The sequence below is a fragment of the Anabrus simplex genome, chromosome 6 (genome assembly GCF_040414725.1).
Source record: "Anabrus simplex isolate iqAnaSimp1 chromosome 6, ASM4041472v1, whole genome shotgun sequence".
NCBI classification, from domain to species: domain Eukaryota; kingdom Metazoa; phylum Arthropoda; class Insecta; order Orthoptera; family Tettigoniidae; genus Anabrus; species Anabrus simplex.
Genome location: NC_090270.1, coordinates 253,905,277 through 253,923,134, shown reverse-complemented (window position 1 = coordinate 253,923,134; position 17,858 = coordinate 253,905,277). Strand labels below are relative to the sequence as shown.

Sequence of the window (17,858 nt, the reverse complement as noted above, 5' to 3'; positions counted from 1 at the left end):
AAAACACCTGAAAATACAGTTCATCACACAAATAAATTGAACTAAACGTTCCTTGGAACAACACTACGCGCTGAACTGTTAAAAAATCCTTCAAAGATCTTCGTCATAGAGACAAATGTATTCATAACTTTTCTCAGAATCTACCATTTTAAGTAGTTATTACCTCAAAAGAAAGCGCTTGATTCACTGAGTGTTTTAGACCAAAATGAACTGCGTAACTCAATTAGAACGAAGGATATGATTGTGTCAATGAGAAAAAATGTTGAAGAAATGAGACGTCAAATTGAATGTGTACTCATAACTTTCCTTAGAATGAACCAATTTGAATAGTTAAGAGCTGAAATGAAAGAGTTTGATCCACTGAGTGTTCTTAAGGCCAAACGAACTCCGTACCTCAATTAGAACCAAAGATATGATTGCTTCAGAGAGACAAAAAATTGAAAATAAAATAATTTGAGGAAAGCGGAAGTTAAGTGATTTATAGTACCTGATGATAAATCTGTGCATGAATACCTTTCAGTTATAAAAAATGAAGGAAATCGACCGGATAGAATGGCCGGACTGACTGACTTACTTTAGTTTTCATAATTGTTTAATATATAGATATTTATTGTCCCACAATATATGAATAATTATAATCCTCTTTACTCTACCACTGTACGAAAGGAAGATCTGGAATATCTCTGAATCGCAATCTTGCAGTGCGACGAGCTAAGCGCGGTAACATCATGCCAGCTAGTGGTAGCCAATATCATACGCACTTGCTGTCACTTGTTTCAGTTTTGACATCATGGCTGACTGTGACAGATGTCTGCTAGAGTCGGTGCGACTTAAACCCCAGACAGGTCCGTCCCTAGCTTGTTTTAAGTGCGGGTCGTTTTCCCATCTAGTCAAGAATTGCACTTCTCTTTTCAGCACACCGTCCTGTTCAATTTCTAGTGCTGCCTCCGCTAACCCCGGAAATAGGAATTGACTAGTGTCATCGGCTGAGTCGCCATGTTTACTTTCCCGAGGCTCAGCCCCGTTAAATCAGGCGACGAATCCCCTAAAGAAGTGATTTCCTCTAATTTATTATTCGAAGGTCCTAGGAAATGGGTCAAACTTGCTTCAGATACTCAAGGATTGGTACCATTTCTGAAAATTGAAGTCAATAACGAACCCGTCACGGCGCTATTAGATTCAGGGAGCGTAAGCTCCATTATTTCCGAGGAGTGGTTACTTTAAACTAAAAGCTTGCTGTAGATTTCTGGACTATTGTTTGTCTTCTATTAAATGTGTTTCGGCAAACTAGTCACTATTAGAAATTTTAGGCTTTATTCTTGCTAAAGATCAAATCTCAAAATTCACTTGGAAAATTAAGTTATTTGTGGGTAAACAGTTGTCTTGGACTGTAATATTGGGGGCTGATTTCATGTCTCATTCCGGTCTTGTGCTCGATCTCCAGAGCGAGTCGTGCACCTTTAAGTTTGTTAGTAACCTTAAAATCCCTCTTTTGAAATGTAATTCTGTGTCATATTCATCCATTTCGCCTACCCAGTGTGAAATGCCGTTAGATGTTAGGCATCTACCTGAGCATCAGGCTGAAAGTATTAGAAGGTTGTGTCAGTCTTTTCCTGACATATTTTCATGAACCCTTGGCGTCACTGACCTTATTGAGTACACGATTGAGCTAACCGACTCTATTCCAGTGAGGTTCCCTCCTTATAGGCTTTCTCCACCTAAAATGCTCTTAAGGAAATCACTGATCAGATGTTACGGGATGGTATTATTCGACCTTCAAGGTCGGCGTATCCATCGCCCATTATTCTCGTACCGAAACCCCAAGGTTGTTTCAGGCCTGTCATTGATTACAGGGCGTTGGACCGTAAGGTTGTGTTACAATCTGTGCCCCTTCCTGATTTTCATTCTTGTTTTTTATGGTTTCGCAAGGCTAAGTTCTTTACCATCTTAGATCTTAACCAGGCATATAATCAAATACCTCTGGCAGAAGAATCCAAACATCTGACGGCTTTCGCCACTAATCGGAATTTGTGTGAATACAACCGCGTACTTTTCGTGCTCCCCACGGGCGCGGCCGTCCTTACTAGACTGCTGGATAGGGTCTTCTCAGACAAAGTTTGAATATCTTTATCATTACCTCGACGATGTAGTTGTGTTTTCGGAGACCTTTGAAGAACACTTAGATCATCTGAAGGAAATCCTTAACCGCCTTCGTAAGGCTGGGTTGACTGTTAAGTTATCCAAGGTACATTTTGCTAAGCCTTCTATGTCATTCTTAGGGCATACTGTGTCGCCCGATGGTGTTTCTCTAGACCACTACAGAACGCAGGCTATTCGTGACTTCAAGTCTCCTAAGGACATCAAAGGAATTGCTAGGTTCATAGGCATGGTGAATTTCTTCAGGAAATTTATTCCTAACTCCGCAAATAGGGCGGCACACCTGAATCTACTTCGTAGAAAAGGTGTCAAATTCGAATGGGGGCCGTCGCAGCAAGCCACTTTTGAAGACATTAAATTAGCTCTTTGTAACGCCCCTGTATTAGCCACGCCCATTTCTCTAAGACATTCATAGTCCACCATAGTATCCCCGGAAAAATAAAAATAATAATAATAATAAGAAGAAGAAGAAGAATCTGTAAGAAGGAAGTCAGCTCCAAGACGAAACTATCTTTACACCGCTATGTTTTCCGACCAACTTTTCTTTATTTACGGGAGTGAAAGCTGGGTGGAGTCAGGATACATTCCGAGAAAAGACGCCCAACGAATCTTAGGAGAAACACCCGGTATATATACAATCATGAATAAGTTAGAAAGTAACATATTCCCAAAAGACAAATGATGCAGCAAGGAAGATGTTATAGAATCACGAAGATGATGATGATGATGATGCTTGTTGTTTTAAGGGGCCTAACATCGAAGGTCATCGGCCCAACGAATCACGAAGAAATCAGAAATGATGATATTCGCAGAATGACAAATTAAGTGGTAAGGATTATGTTATAGAACTTAGAAAGGAAGATATTCCCAAAATGGCAATGATGCAACAAGTAAGATCTTATAGAATCATGAAGAAGTTAGAAAGAAACACATTCCAAAAAGTTATTAACTAAGAAGTTCCGAAACTGACATGTGATGTAATAAATAAGCTGTACAAACTCACCCTTTTTCTCCGGACAAGCTCAGCCGTCTGGGTGCTCTCATCACGCATCACCCACACTTCTTCCGTAGAGTCGTAGTCCAGAGTGGAGCTGGAGGAAGCCTGCGATTTCATCTCGATGAGTGAGACATCGAAGAAGTGCTTGTCGAGATGAGGCGAAGGAAGCGGAGAGATCTTATGGAACACCATGGGCGACAAAGGGGGAAAGTTGGGGTTTGGTAGTTCCGGTAGAAGCGGGCTTTCACGTCCACCTGCACCAGCGGTCGTGTGCCGACGTCTGTGCGAGGGCGCGGGAGAAACGACGCGTTTCGGAGTGCCTGCGGCAAGAAGTGATACACTTGAATAAACAATGAACAACACACAAGCCAGTTCAGGAGTGGTCCCACCGTGCAGCACTGGAGAAACTCCACCTACCTTCTTCAGGAAATTTGTTCTCTTTAATAATAATAATAATAATAATAATAATAATAATAATAATAATAATAATAATAATAATAATAATCAACAAGAAGGAATTCAGTTCCCAGACGAAACTATTTTCGCATCGCTCGTTTTCGCCACTACTAAAACTTTTTCTTTCCGTCCCTGAAGGGGACGCCGGGCCTGCTAGACGGTAACGCCGTCTCTCGGACCAGGGAGATGTGATGCGGTGAAGGAGATGTTCGGAGAAGGTGAGATGGTTGATGGACGTGGCCTATACTAGAAACTGTCCCGGCATTCACCTTAGTGCAGGAGAATAGAAAACCACGGAAAACCATTCTCAGGACAGCCGACGGCAGGGACCAGCCCTTCTCCGTCTCCCGAATACAGAGGCGTATACACACGGTACAGCCGTGGCCACCCAATTCTATCCGGTGAGAGTGCAGAGCTGTCGGACCACGGACCAGCCGTGGCCACTTGTGGGCCGAGTCCCACTCTGCATCCGCCGACAGACCAACTTTGCTTTACGGGAGTGAACGCTGGGTGGACTCAGGATATCTTATTCATAAGTTAGAAGTAACAGACATGAAAGCAGCAAGAACGATCGCTGGTACAAACAGGTGGGAAATATGGCAGGAAGATACTCGGGGATGAGGAGATGCGGGCTAAGTTAGGAATGAACTCGATTAATGATTCTGTACGCATAAACCGGGTTCGATGGTGGGGCGAATCGAGAAGGATAGGTTACGTAGGAGAATAATGGACTCTGTCATGGAGGGTAAGAGAAGTAGAGCGGGACCAAGGTGACGATGGTTAGGCTCGGTTTCTAAACGTTTAAATATAAGAGGTATAGAACTAAATGAGGCCACATAGCTAGTTACAAACAGAGGATTGTGGAGGCGTTAAGTACATTCACATAGTGTAGGGTAACTGAACATCACAGTTTTGATCAGTCCTCATATGTGGTACTCAGGGAGACACTTGTCATATAATGGTATACAGCCCTTAGCACAAGCCTTATTACGTTGAAAGGCATAATAAACTGTTTTGGCTACACCGCCATGAGTTCTTGCAGCACCTTGCGGGTACTGTGGAAATTCTGACATCTACTAAGGACGAGAAAAGAACGTGACTGGGACTTCAAATTTAGAGGCTGGATTAGGACTGGGTGAATCTGTGGTTATGCACTTTGCAACTATTTTGAAAGAATTCACGACCGATCTACATGTCACATTGTTTTTCGACAACTTCTTCACAAATCCTACTCCCGCAACCAAGCTGGGTAATTTAGGATTTGGAGGTAGAGGAACAGTGAGGGAAAAATATCCTTTGGAAGATTCAAAATAGACAAAAATAAGCCTAGAGGATCGTTCTGCAGTGCATTGGATGAACAAAAAATGTTGGCATTAAGTAGAATGACAATCTCTTGCTTCTAATGAATATGGACTAGGGCCTACACAGTTTGTTAAATGGAATTCCGTAAAGGAGAAGTCGACCGTTCTTTTTTTCATACCACAACCTAACAAGAAATATATGGGTGGTGTTGACCAGATGGATTAGAATTTTGGCAAATATCAGGTTGGTTTTCGAAGCAAAAAGTAGTTATGCCCATCCTACTTTAGATGGTTATTTATTCATGAACACCCCTTCGTTACTTTCAAGAGTTCATGGGTGTAAGGTAGACAATCTGGAATTTAGAAGACAAGTGGTACTGGCACTTACGAAGAAGTATGGCAAATGTCCACAGGCTCCAGAACCTTCCCACCAGGCGTATACTCCACTCTCTCTCTCTCTCTCTCTCTCTCTCTCTCTCTCTCTCTCCAATCCTCTGGTCAACACATCAGCTTGTGCAATCAAACAAGACGCCGGTGTGTGCTTTGCAAGAGTAAAACTAATAAGGCTTGTGCTAAGGGCTGTATACCACTAATTCTGAGTAGCACATATGAGGACTGGTCAAAGCTGTGATATACAGTTACCCTACACATTTTCATTCTTTGCTTTCGATATAACTTTGATTTCATTTAATTATACAGCCACAGCATTTGCCTCAGACATTTTATTCGTAAAATAGCCTAAATCAGAGCCTTCCAGGGTGCATGCGCCGGTGCATTGCGCGGCGCAAGGTGCAAAAGACGACTTGGCTAGGTTGACCACAGTGCAACCCCACCCCCCAACTCTCACTCGCTCCTCCTGTCTCCTCCTTCCTCACCTTCCCGGCTGTTTCCTTCTCGCTGCGAAATGTTCACGGTGGGAGGAGACGCTCAATTCGACGAGACAAGGTTAAAGGTGCTAAAGAAGTAAGCAAACAATCAAAAAATATTATTATTTAAATCTGGTTTGAACAGACAGTGTATCCTCTCTATCTCCTCTTTCCCTTTATCTTTGCAATTATAACAATCATGTGTGGAACAAGGGATCGACTGACAGCGATTCTGAGAGCGTTTTTAAAATTACAATCGCGAAGACTCGCACGCAATCTAATTCCCGCACAAGTCAAAACAGAAAAAAAGAACTCTTTCTCATATACATGTGGAACCAAACATAGAAATAATCCTAGCTGCTTCTCGATGCAGCTTAGGAAAATCTTCCTTCGAGAAATTCTAACAGAATTCAAGCAAATTTTTGTATTGTAAAATAGATTTTTGGTGATCATCATTTTGCAAATATTTTAATTCGAAATATTCAGGAGGTACACTTTGAGCTGCTATTGGAAAGGGCTTTATAAATACGTAAAATTGGCTGCAGGTCAGTAACATCCTGTCATTCAAAAAACAGTTTTTTAGTTAAAAGTTATGTTTTAATATTTAAAAAAAATTGCTTTGAGTATCTAAAAGCTACATGTTTCCATAAAAGGTTCTTGTGGACTAATGTTTTCTAATTTAATGTTACGCGTGTACACTTAAAATATTCTACTTCTTTTTACAGTTAGTGATATACCGGTACTTCACCTGGAATCGGCTGCGAAACTCGTTTGCAAGGGATTGTAACACCTCGACGTACTTTTCAAAGCGACCTGCTTCCCGCATAGATGCTGTCAACCAAAACATATTAACGTTTTGAATAAGGCATTTTTAAAACCCTACGGGTCGTATTAAAGGCTCGCCTAGTTCAGGAAAGCATTTCGTATTTTTCTCCAAATTGTTGTTTTTGAAGAGGTGGAGTTTCTTTAATTTGCTGACCGAGTCGTTGATGAGCTGATTTTTTTCTTGCCCGAATTATCACTTAGGAGAGCCGTAATGTCCGCTAAAAATCCTAAATCAGCTACCCATTCAGGGTCATGTAAAAGTGGCTCCGCTATTGGCTATTAATGGATTATCAGTGTGTGACACAATATCTATCACAAAGGAACATTTTCCTTCAGTTTCTCTTTTGCATTTGACAAGTTAAGACGCCCCTTAGTCCAGAAGAAATTGCAAGTCCAGTGGCGTTGGTGGATGATGGACGCAGCATTCGTTACGCGGCTAATGCCACTGGTGCATCATATGGAAGCGTCCAGCGTGCTCTAAGAAGATCTTGTGAACTCAGTACCTACCACAGTCAACCTGGATCAGGCCATTCGAGGTCTACATCTGCTAGGGACAATAGGTTTCTCGTCGTCCAAGTCTTGAGCGAACGCCAAACTACTGCCGTCCAAGCCAGAAATCGGCTCGAGGCAGTAAGAAATGTCACTGTGACTGCGAGGGCTGTCAGACAAAGACTCTGAGAAGCCAATTTGACCTTAAGAAGATCTGCAACTGGTACATAGTTAACCCCCCAGCACAGAATAGCATAGCTCAATTACAGTTTGCACGTCAAAATCGGAATTGGACTGTGGAGCAGTGGTCAACAGTACTTGTTCACAGATGAGTCACGATTATGTCTCCAGTCACCTAATGGTAGAGAATGAGTGTGGAGAAGGAGCAGGGAGCGATATTCATCTTGCAACATCTCCGAGAGGTCACCATTTGGGGGTGGCTCCATCATGGCACGGGCTAGTGTCAGCTTTGAGGCCTGGACGGAAATTCTTTTCATCGATGGAGGTGCTCTGAATGCACAATGGGACATCGCAGAGGTGTTAACAGATCATGTAATCCCCTATGCTACCTTAGTTGTTGAAAATTTCATCCTGATGCATGCTGCTCGCTGCCTGGCGGAATATCTACACGAGGTCAGATACGACCACCCAGCTGGCCAGCTCGCAGTCTACACCTCAATGCCACAGAACACCTGTGGGATATGCTTGGCCGAAATGTCCGATATTGCAACTTCGACATCATCAACGAAATACAGGCAATACCACTGGAAGAGTGGGCGCTCATTCCCCAGGAAACGATCCAGGACCTACTACCTAGCTGCCGCGAAGGATGGAGACCGTAATCATCGCCAGAGGTTGTAACACCTAATACTCAGCAGGGTGCAGGGTGTGATTGACTACTGGAATCCAGCTTGCTTCCAGGAACTGAGGCCGTCATGTTTTATCCCCAAGTATACCTCACTAGTTTTCATTGATGCAAAATGTTGATAATACTGTGGATGGACCGGTATGGCGTACCCTAGTAGCGTGGAAAAGAAATTACCGCTGCGAGAGTAGAGAAAGCAAGCATGAAGTATTCTCCTCAGAGTGGTGCAATCTACCGGGAATATTTGGAATTGTTTCTTGATAGGGGGCTTGCCGGTCTCGTACAACACCCACTGACCGACACTGGCGAGCGTGCTACTCGATGCTACGTACAGGTTTAGAGTCGTCCCTGCTGAAAACACATTGCACCGCGCTGTCCGCTTGAGAGTTGCCGTAGGAAAGCAAACCTCCGAGTTTGATTCGAAGCCGGCAGAATTTATTGGTCCATGACGAAGCATTAGTACATCGAACGACCAAAAATGGTTGATGTTTACATATTTTAGAATACGGGTTTATTAAAGTAAAAAATTAGAAGAAAAGACGACAAAGGAGGTTTAATTTTATTGGGAGTTGTGCAACACTGCAACAATACCACGCATCGCTCCTGCTAAATACTTGATATGATAAATAATTTTCCGTTATATATTTCCTATCTGACATTTAAATCCTCCTACGTTTTTACCGAGTGACATCGCTTTAACAAAGAATAATGGCCGAGAGGATTCGTCGTATAGACCAAAGGACACCCCGTAATTTGAAGGCGGTCGCTTCAGGGGCTGTTGCGCTACGAGGTTTGATTTGCTTTGGTTTTGGATATTAGTTTAAAACTTTGACTACAAGCTTCATCTACTTTCCATTGTGGGAGCATTGCAGTACGTAATGGAGTTCGATCAAGTGTGCTATTCAGCTTCTTAGAGGCTGATACCTGACCTTGGTAATGTCTACCAGAGAAAAGCTGCAGACATCTGCTATTCACAGAGACCCACCTGGGTAAGGGCTATCTCGTGACAATACACACAAAGAAACTGTCGAAGAGAACTATGATAGCGAAGAGTGCTAGAAACAAAAACAAAACGAATGTGCGTCACGCGAAACGAGAAGTCACAACACGTTCTTCAGTCATGAAAAAGAGAAAACAAAACATTTTGGAATAGTTCCATGGGGAAGATAAGTAACGGTCACCAGCTGGTCACTGCCGTAAACCACTGGAGAGCCAAGACGTAAACGAGGGCATCCCTCAAATATTTCATTTTGTACAACTTCTTCACGTGAATATTTCGCAAGTAACGTCAGATCTGAAATATATACCAGGCTGTGAATAACTTAAAGTTGTCTGTAATGTTTACGGTAAACAGCAAAAGACATAGGACAGGACAAATATACTTTCCCTATATTTTGAGACTGCAATGTATTTTACTTGACAGAACAAATGGCCGCGTGGCTTTGGTCACGTGGGTTCGAATCCCACTGTCGCCAGCCCTGAAGATGGTTTTCCGTGGTTTTCCATTTTCACACCAGGCAGATGCTGGGGCTGTACCTTAATTAAGGCCACGGCCGCTTTTTTAAACTACTAGCCCTTTCCTATCTCATCACCGCCATAAGACCTATATGTGTCGGTGCGACGTAAACAGATTCTTAAAACAAAAAGACAATATTTTACTTGGGAGGAAAATTATAGAAGTTCTAACAAATTAAAGTTCTAACATCTAATTTTGCAGAAAAATGTCAATTTCCTCACTGTTAAACATCAGTTTGGTCCAGAAATAGAATATATTACTGCAAGAAATGCTGTTAAAAACAACTCCCTCGATTTTTAATATTTTAAAATCTTCTTCTACTTCTTCCAGCCCTTAATCCCAATTTATTGGTGTCGGCAACTGATATGGATTTGGCCCAGTTTTATTCCAGGCTGCCCATCTTGACGCCAACCCCATGGAATGTATTCAGTATTGCGTGCTTCTATGGTGGTTGATAGAGTAGTGAATTGAGAATATTCTAAGAGAAGTGCACTGAGACTAACACAAACACCCAGTCACTGAACCAGACGAATTTACCATAGGTAGTTAAAATCCTCGGTCCGGCCTGGAATAGAACCGAGGACCCTCTGAACCGAAGACCAGTAAGCTAACCATTCAGGCAAAGAGCCGTACAATTTTTTTTTTTTTTAATATTTGGAAATATGTACAGATTCATCCAAAAAAATTAAAAACATACCTGAAATGTTATCACCGGATGGGAAACGTAATAGCAGTATGGCATAGTCATTGGGTTCTCACTAAAGCGGCCGTAGGTCAAATCCCGACCATTGCAAACAGGATTTGTAAAATTAAAATGAAAAGTCACGCCCCTGTGGTTCGGATTCCATATAAAACTGGAGGTCCGGTGGCTATGATCACAGGATATCAACACCCACGTAAAAATGCAGCCTTATTCCTTATTCTTTCTTCATTCACCGCTTATTTCACATTCTGGCGGGGTCACAGAAGCGATCTGTGCCGCTGATATGGATATGGTCCAGTGTTACAGCCGGATGGCCTTCCTGACACCAGCCTTATACAGGTGTTCAAAAATGAAATGTCCAAACTGATAGAGATGATGAACGAGACAACACATTTCATTAAACAAACATGCGTCGGAAACCCGTATTAAACCCTGTAGATGATTTTCCGTAGATTCCCATTTTCACACCAGACAAATGCTGGAACCGCGGCCACTACCTTCAATCAATCAATCAATCAATCAATCAATCAATCAATCAATCAATCAATCAATCAATCAATCAATCAATCAATCAATCAATACTGATCTGCATTTAGGGCAATTACCCAGGTGGCAGATCCCTACCTGCTGTTTTCCTAGCCTTTTCTTAAATAATTTCAAAGAAATCGGAAATTTATTGAACATCTCACTTGGGAAGATATTTCAATCCCTAACTCCCGTTCCTATAAACGAACATTTGCTCCAAATTGTCCTCTTGAATTCCAACTTTATCTTCATATTGTGATCTTTCCTACTTTTAAAGACACCACACAAACTTATTCGTCTACTAATGTCATTCCACGCCATCTCTCCATTGACAGCTCGGAACAAACCACTATTAGTCGAGCAGCTCGTCTTCTTTCTCCCAAGTCTTCCCAGCCCAAACTTTTCAACATTTTTGTTACGCTACTCTTTTCTCGGAAATCACCCAGAACAAATCGAGCTACTTTCTTTGGATTTTTTTTTTTCAGTTCTTGAATCAGGTAATCCTGGTGAGGGTCCCATACACTGGTACCATACTCTAGTTGGGGTCTTACCCGAGACTTATATTCCCTCTCGTTTACATCCTTATTACAATCCCTAAACAACCTCATAACCATGTGCAAAGATTTGTACCCTTTATTTACAATCCCATTTATTTGATTACCCCAATGAAGATCTTTTCTTATATAACACCTAGGTACTTAAGGAACTTTCACTCTATCAACGCAGTAATTAAAACTGAGAGGACGTTTTCTATTTGTGAAACTCATAACTTGACTTTTAACCCCGTTTATCATCATACCATTGCCTGCTGTCCATCTCAAAACATTGTCGATGTCGTTTTGCAGTTGCTCACAATCTTGTAACTTATGTATTACTCTATACAGAATAACATCATCTGTAAAAACCCTTACCTCTGATTCCACTTCTTTACTCATATCATTTTTATATATAAGTAAATATAAAAGTCCAATAATACCGCCTTGAGGAATTCCCCTCTAATTCTGTGAGATCTACTTTCCTACTCCGAGCCTTTTCCTATCCAATCTCTCGCTATAAGACCTCAAAAATCACTAAGAAAAATACTCTTTCTCCTGTGGCAGTTCATTGTACGAGGAAAGGGATTCTGAAAGCAAAGACTTGGACAGTGACGGATGAGCTCTAGATCTCTGTCGACAAGACCGCGCCTTCCCTATCTAGCGTATAGCACGGCAGCTCTTAGAAAATCATTAAACCATCTCGTTTAGTGGGGGAAATCACCTTGAATTTAAAAAACTGCAATAATGGTGTAATAATTGGACATGCGAGAACAATCACATGATTGTATATTTCATATAAGTCCCCCTGTGGGTGGGGGCGGTAGAATAACTTCTACGGTATCCCCTACCTATCATAAGAGATAACTAAAACAAGTTCCCGAGGCTCTTAGCTTGGGAACGTGAGTAGGCAACCACGGGGCCCGTAGCTCTGGCCTGGCATAGCTTCCCCTTACTTGTGCCAGGCTCCTCATCATCATCATCATCATCATCTGTTTACCCTCCAGGTTCGGCTTTTCCCTCGGACTCAGCGAGGGATCCCACCTCTACCGCCTCAAGGGCAGTGTCCTGGAGCTTCAGACTCTTGGTCGGGGATACAACTGGGGAGAATGACCAGTACCTCACCCAGGCGGCCTCACCTGCTATGCTGAACAGGGGCCTTGTGTAGGGATGGGAAGATTGGAAGGGATAGGCAAGGAAGAGGGAAGGAAGCGGCCGTGGCCTTAAGTTAGGTACCATCCCGGCATTCGCCTGGAGGAGAAGTGGGAAACCACTTCGAGGATGGTTGAGGTGGGAATCGAACCCACCTCTACTCAGTTGACCTCCCGAGGCTGAATGGACCCCGTTCCAGCCCTCGTACCACTTTGAAATTTCGTGGCAGAGCCGGGAATCGAACCCGGACCTCCGGGGGTGGCAGCTAATCACGCTAACCACTACACCACAGAGGCGGACTGCCAGGCTCCTCACTTTCATCTATCCTGTCCCACCACTCTTGGTCAACTCTAGAACTTCTCCGACCAAGACGGTATTAGGTTTACGAGGACTAGGGAGTCTTTCATTTTCATGCTCGTCGTAGCCCTTGCCTTTCTTTGGCCGATACCTGGATTTTTCGAAGTGTCGGTCTCCTTCCATGTTCTCCCTCTGATTAGTGTTAATAGAGGATGGTTGCCCAGTTGTACTTCCTCTCAAAACATTAACCACCATCACCATTTCAAACAGGCTACTGGGGAAATCAGGTAAGATGTTTAAATGGCCTGATATGTTAGACCTGAGGCGGAACAATGACGTTGTGGATGCCATAAAATTTCATCTCACCTCATCCACATTTATAAGAAAACGGAACTAAGGGGTAGACAAACAATATAGTGATGGCCAAATGTGATACTACATGAAGGCCAATAAATTAAAGAATTAAATATATCGTTGGAGATAAGCATTTTCATCATTGGAAACTTCGCAAAGGTGTAAAAAGGACGAGAGAAGAATGTTCAGGTTAACTTCTCTACCTCAGAGACTAGGAGTTTAGGTTCTTCTTGACACACATCCTCATTTATATGCAACATAGAAACATACAAATCAATAGATAAACCCTTGGCTGAATGGTCAGCCTAGTCACCTTCGGTTCAGAGGGCCGCGGGTTTGATTCCTGGCCGGGTCGGAGATTTTAGCCTTAAAATGGTTAATTCCCCTGGCTCGGCGACTGGGTATTTGTAACGCCCCTAACATCCCTGCAACTCACACAAATCTATCCGAACTTCAATAACATGCAGTTTCCCATACACGGCAGATACCGCCCAGGTTCTGGCTTACAAGGGCTGCAACAGGTTTGCAGTAAAAGCCAAACCAAAAACCATGGCGCGACAGCCCCGAAGGGTCATGACCTACCAAGCGACCGCTGCGCTGCTCAGCCCGAAGAAGGCCTGCAGATTACGGGGTGTCGTGTGGTCGGCACGACGAATCCTCTCGGCCATTATTCTTGGCTTTCTAGACCACAGCTCCTCAATTGTAATTACGTAAGCTGAGTGGACCTCGAACCAGGTCTCAGATACAGGTCAAATATCCCTCACCTGGCTGGGAATCGAAACCGGCGCCTCTGGATAAGAGGCAGACACGCTACCCCTATACCGTGGGGCCGGCCCACCAGGTTAGTAATAGCCACACGAAATTAAATTAAACCACAGAAACGCGCTATAGTGAATCCCTGCACGTAGAGTTGGCTTCAGAAAAGACATCCAGCCGAAAAACTGGGCTTACTCCACACATAGTGGCGAACCTAAGTACAGTAGTTTAAGAAATGAGAAGGAGTAAAAGAAGACTCCTGAATATGCACGAGCGAATCTGCAGGAAATTCCTAGAATACAGACATAATGGTTGATAAAGTCAACCCAGACGACCTCTGACTTCGAAAAAAAGAGACACGACCACTCGGGAGATAAGCCGGTGACTTGCTTGTCCTAGCTCCCTGAGGTCTCGTGACAGCATGACTTGTGGCTTTACGAGATTTCGGAGTCAGCCAGCTGTTTCATTTGGAATCTAGTGCGCAAGAAAGCGATAGTTCATAACAAATCTGACATACCTTGACCTGATCTAGTGATTGCAGCTATCTGTTTCAGTCACGTGCCGTTCACTACATACGGTTACATTCTTCGAGTGCAGCACAGCGGAACAAACTTCCTTCTGATAAGATAAACTTGTTTGTGTAATAGAAAGAAAAGAAAAACTGACATAAGCTCTAGAAAAGAACTACATACGTACAGCTCTGTCCGGCAGCACGGGCTTTTCTTGATTTAGATATGTGACTTACGAGATCACAGTCAACACCTCCGTGAACTTAGACCGAGTTACTACTTTCAGTACACTAGCTCCTGTTTGGTTGACCTGGGTTCGATTCCCCACTTGAGTTTACAAGATAATGCTGAGCATTCAGTCGTAAGCGAGTCTTAACATGCATTACCAGCCTCCGTAGAACTGTGGTAGAGTGTCGACCTCCGGGTCGCAAGATAACGAGTTTAAACCTGGCAGGGGTACACGGACTTTTGAAAGGAGGAAAGGAGGAAAGGATCTAAAATATCTCTCGTTTTTATCAGATTAAACTCAGCTATACGTCACCGGAACAGAGTTCCAGTTTTCACTGCCATCTGGTAGATCTAAATTACCGAGCTCGATAGCTTAAGTGCGGCCAGTATTAAGTAATTGTCTTATTGTGAAATTGCCTAAACTGACTGGATTTAGTTGCTTGATGTTTGTTCACTTCAAGAAGTTTGGACATTTCTCCATAGATGTCACTCCCAAAAATTGTGGTCATGCACTCTGATGCAAGATAAAATAAGTTGTTATTAAAAGAAATTTGGTGTTCATGGGTTTTCTGTAGTAAATTAACTTTCATTTGTTTTTATATATATTTCAAAGTTTTTAACATTTCTTTCTCATTCCGCCAGTTTTGAATCTGGCCAATAAATATTTTCTGTAATTATTTTTCATTCTATCACAGGCTTCTTTTTGGTTCTTTGTGTGTAACTTTTGAGTCTGCCAATAAAATTGAGAGTGTGTGTCCGGATTAATCCAGAATCCTCTCTTCCCTTCCCTTTGGGTATATAAACTGCGGCTGTTCTGGCTACCTTGTCTCTCGATCGCCGTATTTCTGAGTGTGTGTGTTAAGACAGGAGGCGGGGCGCCTCATTCTTCGCCAGGCAGACCAGCAGCCAAGGTAATGTCCACCAGACTTATTTTTCTGTAGCTACCTCCACAGACTTAAACGAAGGTAAGGTTCAAATTTCTAATTATGTAACCTTCTGTTTTCTAAAATGTAAACCTCATTTCGGCAAATGTAAAATTTCATAAATTCTTAAAACTGTAAATCGGGGATAGAGAGTGTGATACCCTCTCCAGTTCCCCTTCAACTTGGTTTGAGGTGACTACGATTTTGTAACTGTTTTTCTTTCCTGTAATGTATTAAATTTACCTTCATTCGAGTCACCTCAGTAGCTTGGGATTAGCCCCTGTATCATTGGGCCGAGAGTGCAAGCAAACGCCTCCATTAATTTTGTATTCGGGCCATTAATTTAATCTGTTATTCTTTTTCCACAAAGGCCCGGTAGGTTGGGTACTAGATACCCCTGTGTACTAACTTTTGTTAAGTGTAAATTGCGCCTAGAGGGGCCAGAGATTGTAAGGTTTTGTAATGTTGCCTTAAGCGGGCTGGAAGAAAATTTGATAAAGTTGGAGAGCATGCAAGCTCTTTTCTGTGTTTTCTAAATTCAACTGCTGTATTGAGGTGCGCCTCTGGAAGGCTGTAATTTGTGAGAGCAAAGTGCTCTTGAATTTGGCAGATTTCTGCCCTTGCCTAAATTATACCTCATTTACGAAATTGTAAATTTGTAAAGTAGGGGCATGAACCCCAGAACTGTTAAAGTTCTGAATCTTGGATCTTCCAATATTTGAAATTGTCATTGTACCTGTAACCTCATTATTTCACTGAGTGAAAGATTTGTTAAGTTTGTGATTTAAAGAGAAATATAACCTTTGTTAAAGTTTTAATTCAATTTCTGATATCGTAGTTAGACCCATTCAACACCCACAACTTCTTTCACCTCTTTCTCCTCCACGGATATCCCCGTAACAATTTATTATTATTATTATTATTATTATTATTATTATTATTATTATTATTATTTTCACATCGTTATGCCCAACTGAGGAGCACGCTTGAACTTATTTACGCTTCTCTAAATCTCTTCATCCTCTCACTGAAATTCTTCTTACGTTCTTCTGTCCAGGTTTTATTAGTTCTAGCATTTGGCTCCGCGAAACAATGGTTATTAACCATTGTTCTGAAAGAAGATCGGTTCTTCACAGTTTCCTGGTTGATGTTGATTTCCTGAAGATCTGATTCTATTTAATTTTGTCAGTTGTTCTTTACTTTCAGTGAGAGGGCAAGATTTAGAATTATTTTGGTCAATCTAATTATTGTTCATTCTGAAAATGTGACCATAGAAATTCAACCTCCTTTTCCTGATAGTGCCTGAGATTTTTTTCAGTATGGCAATAAATTTCATGAGATTTTCTTTTCATCCATACTCCCTCTGTGCAGACTGGGCCGAAAATTTTCCCTAACATTTTCTTCCTTGCTTTTCTATATCTTTTATGAGTGATCTACCGCCAATGATTAAGGTTTCCTATGCGTATAATACTTCAGGTTTTACTACTGTATTATAATGTCTTACTTTTGTTTTCCGAGATAATGATTTTTTTCTTATATGTGTTCCAAGTGATTCGATATGCTTTTTGTAATTTAGTAATTCTCTCCTTATTTGCCTCACAATTTAATCCATAAGGTTGAATGATTTCTCCAAGGTAATTGAATTTATTTACTTGGGAAATTTGTCCAAATTTACTCATCATAGTTTGACCATTATTATTATTATTATTATTATTATTATTATTATTATTATTATTATTATTATTATTATTATTATTATTATTATTTTCTGTTCTTTTCACAATTTGAGTCAGCAAATGAGGGGAGCATGGCCCATTCTTACGACCGAATGCTCTTCCTGACGGCAACCCTGTTAGGAGGTATATATTAAATACTGTACGTTTCTGCGGTGGTTGGTAGTGTGGAGTGTTTATTTAATTGAAGAGTATTGAGACAAACACACACTGTACCCGAGCCTGAAGAATAAACGATACGTAGTTAAAGTCCTCGGACCGGTCGGGAATCGAACCCGGTGCCCTTTGAACCGAAGGCGAGTACGCTAACCATTTAACCGAGGAGTCAGGCATTTATTATTACTATCATACAACTCCACGTTGTTGTCTTTCGCCAAACCAGGATGGTCCCGAGGGACAAAATTTCGACACCCCGGCATCTCTTAAAATGTATAGCTATTGAGAGCTCTCATTTAAAACATTATTATTATTATTATTAGCCTAATATTATTATTTCACTAGAGCCTCCGCGGCTCAGATGGCAGCGCGTCGGCCTCTCACCGCTGGATACCGTGGTTCAAATCCCGGTCACTCCATGTGAGATGTGTGCTGGACAAAGCGGAGGCGGGACAGGTTTTTCTCCGGGTACTCCTGTTTTCCCTGTCATCTTTCATTCCAGCAACACTCTCCATTC

The 17,858-nt window shown here is 42.0% G+C and overlaps 1 protein-coding gene across 1 annotated transcript in view; it reads right to left on the bottom strand.

The window, feature by feature from the left end:
- Positions 1 to 2,342: 2,342 nt before the first annotated feature.
- The window catches only part of LOC136875960 (uncharacterized), a 170,440-nt gene continuing 154,924 nt past the window's right edge, over positions 2,343 to 17,858 (bottom strand). The window contains exons 2-3 of the mRNA XM_068228282.1: positions 3,161 to 3,474; positions 2,343 to 2,351 (exon numbers count right to left, since the gene is read on the bottom strand). Coding sequence (XP_068084383.1) covers positions 2,343 to 2,351; positions 3,161 to 3,474 — 323 coding nt within the window. The remainder of the gene's footprint in view (positions 2,352 to 3,160; positions 3,475 to 17,858) is intronic.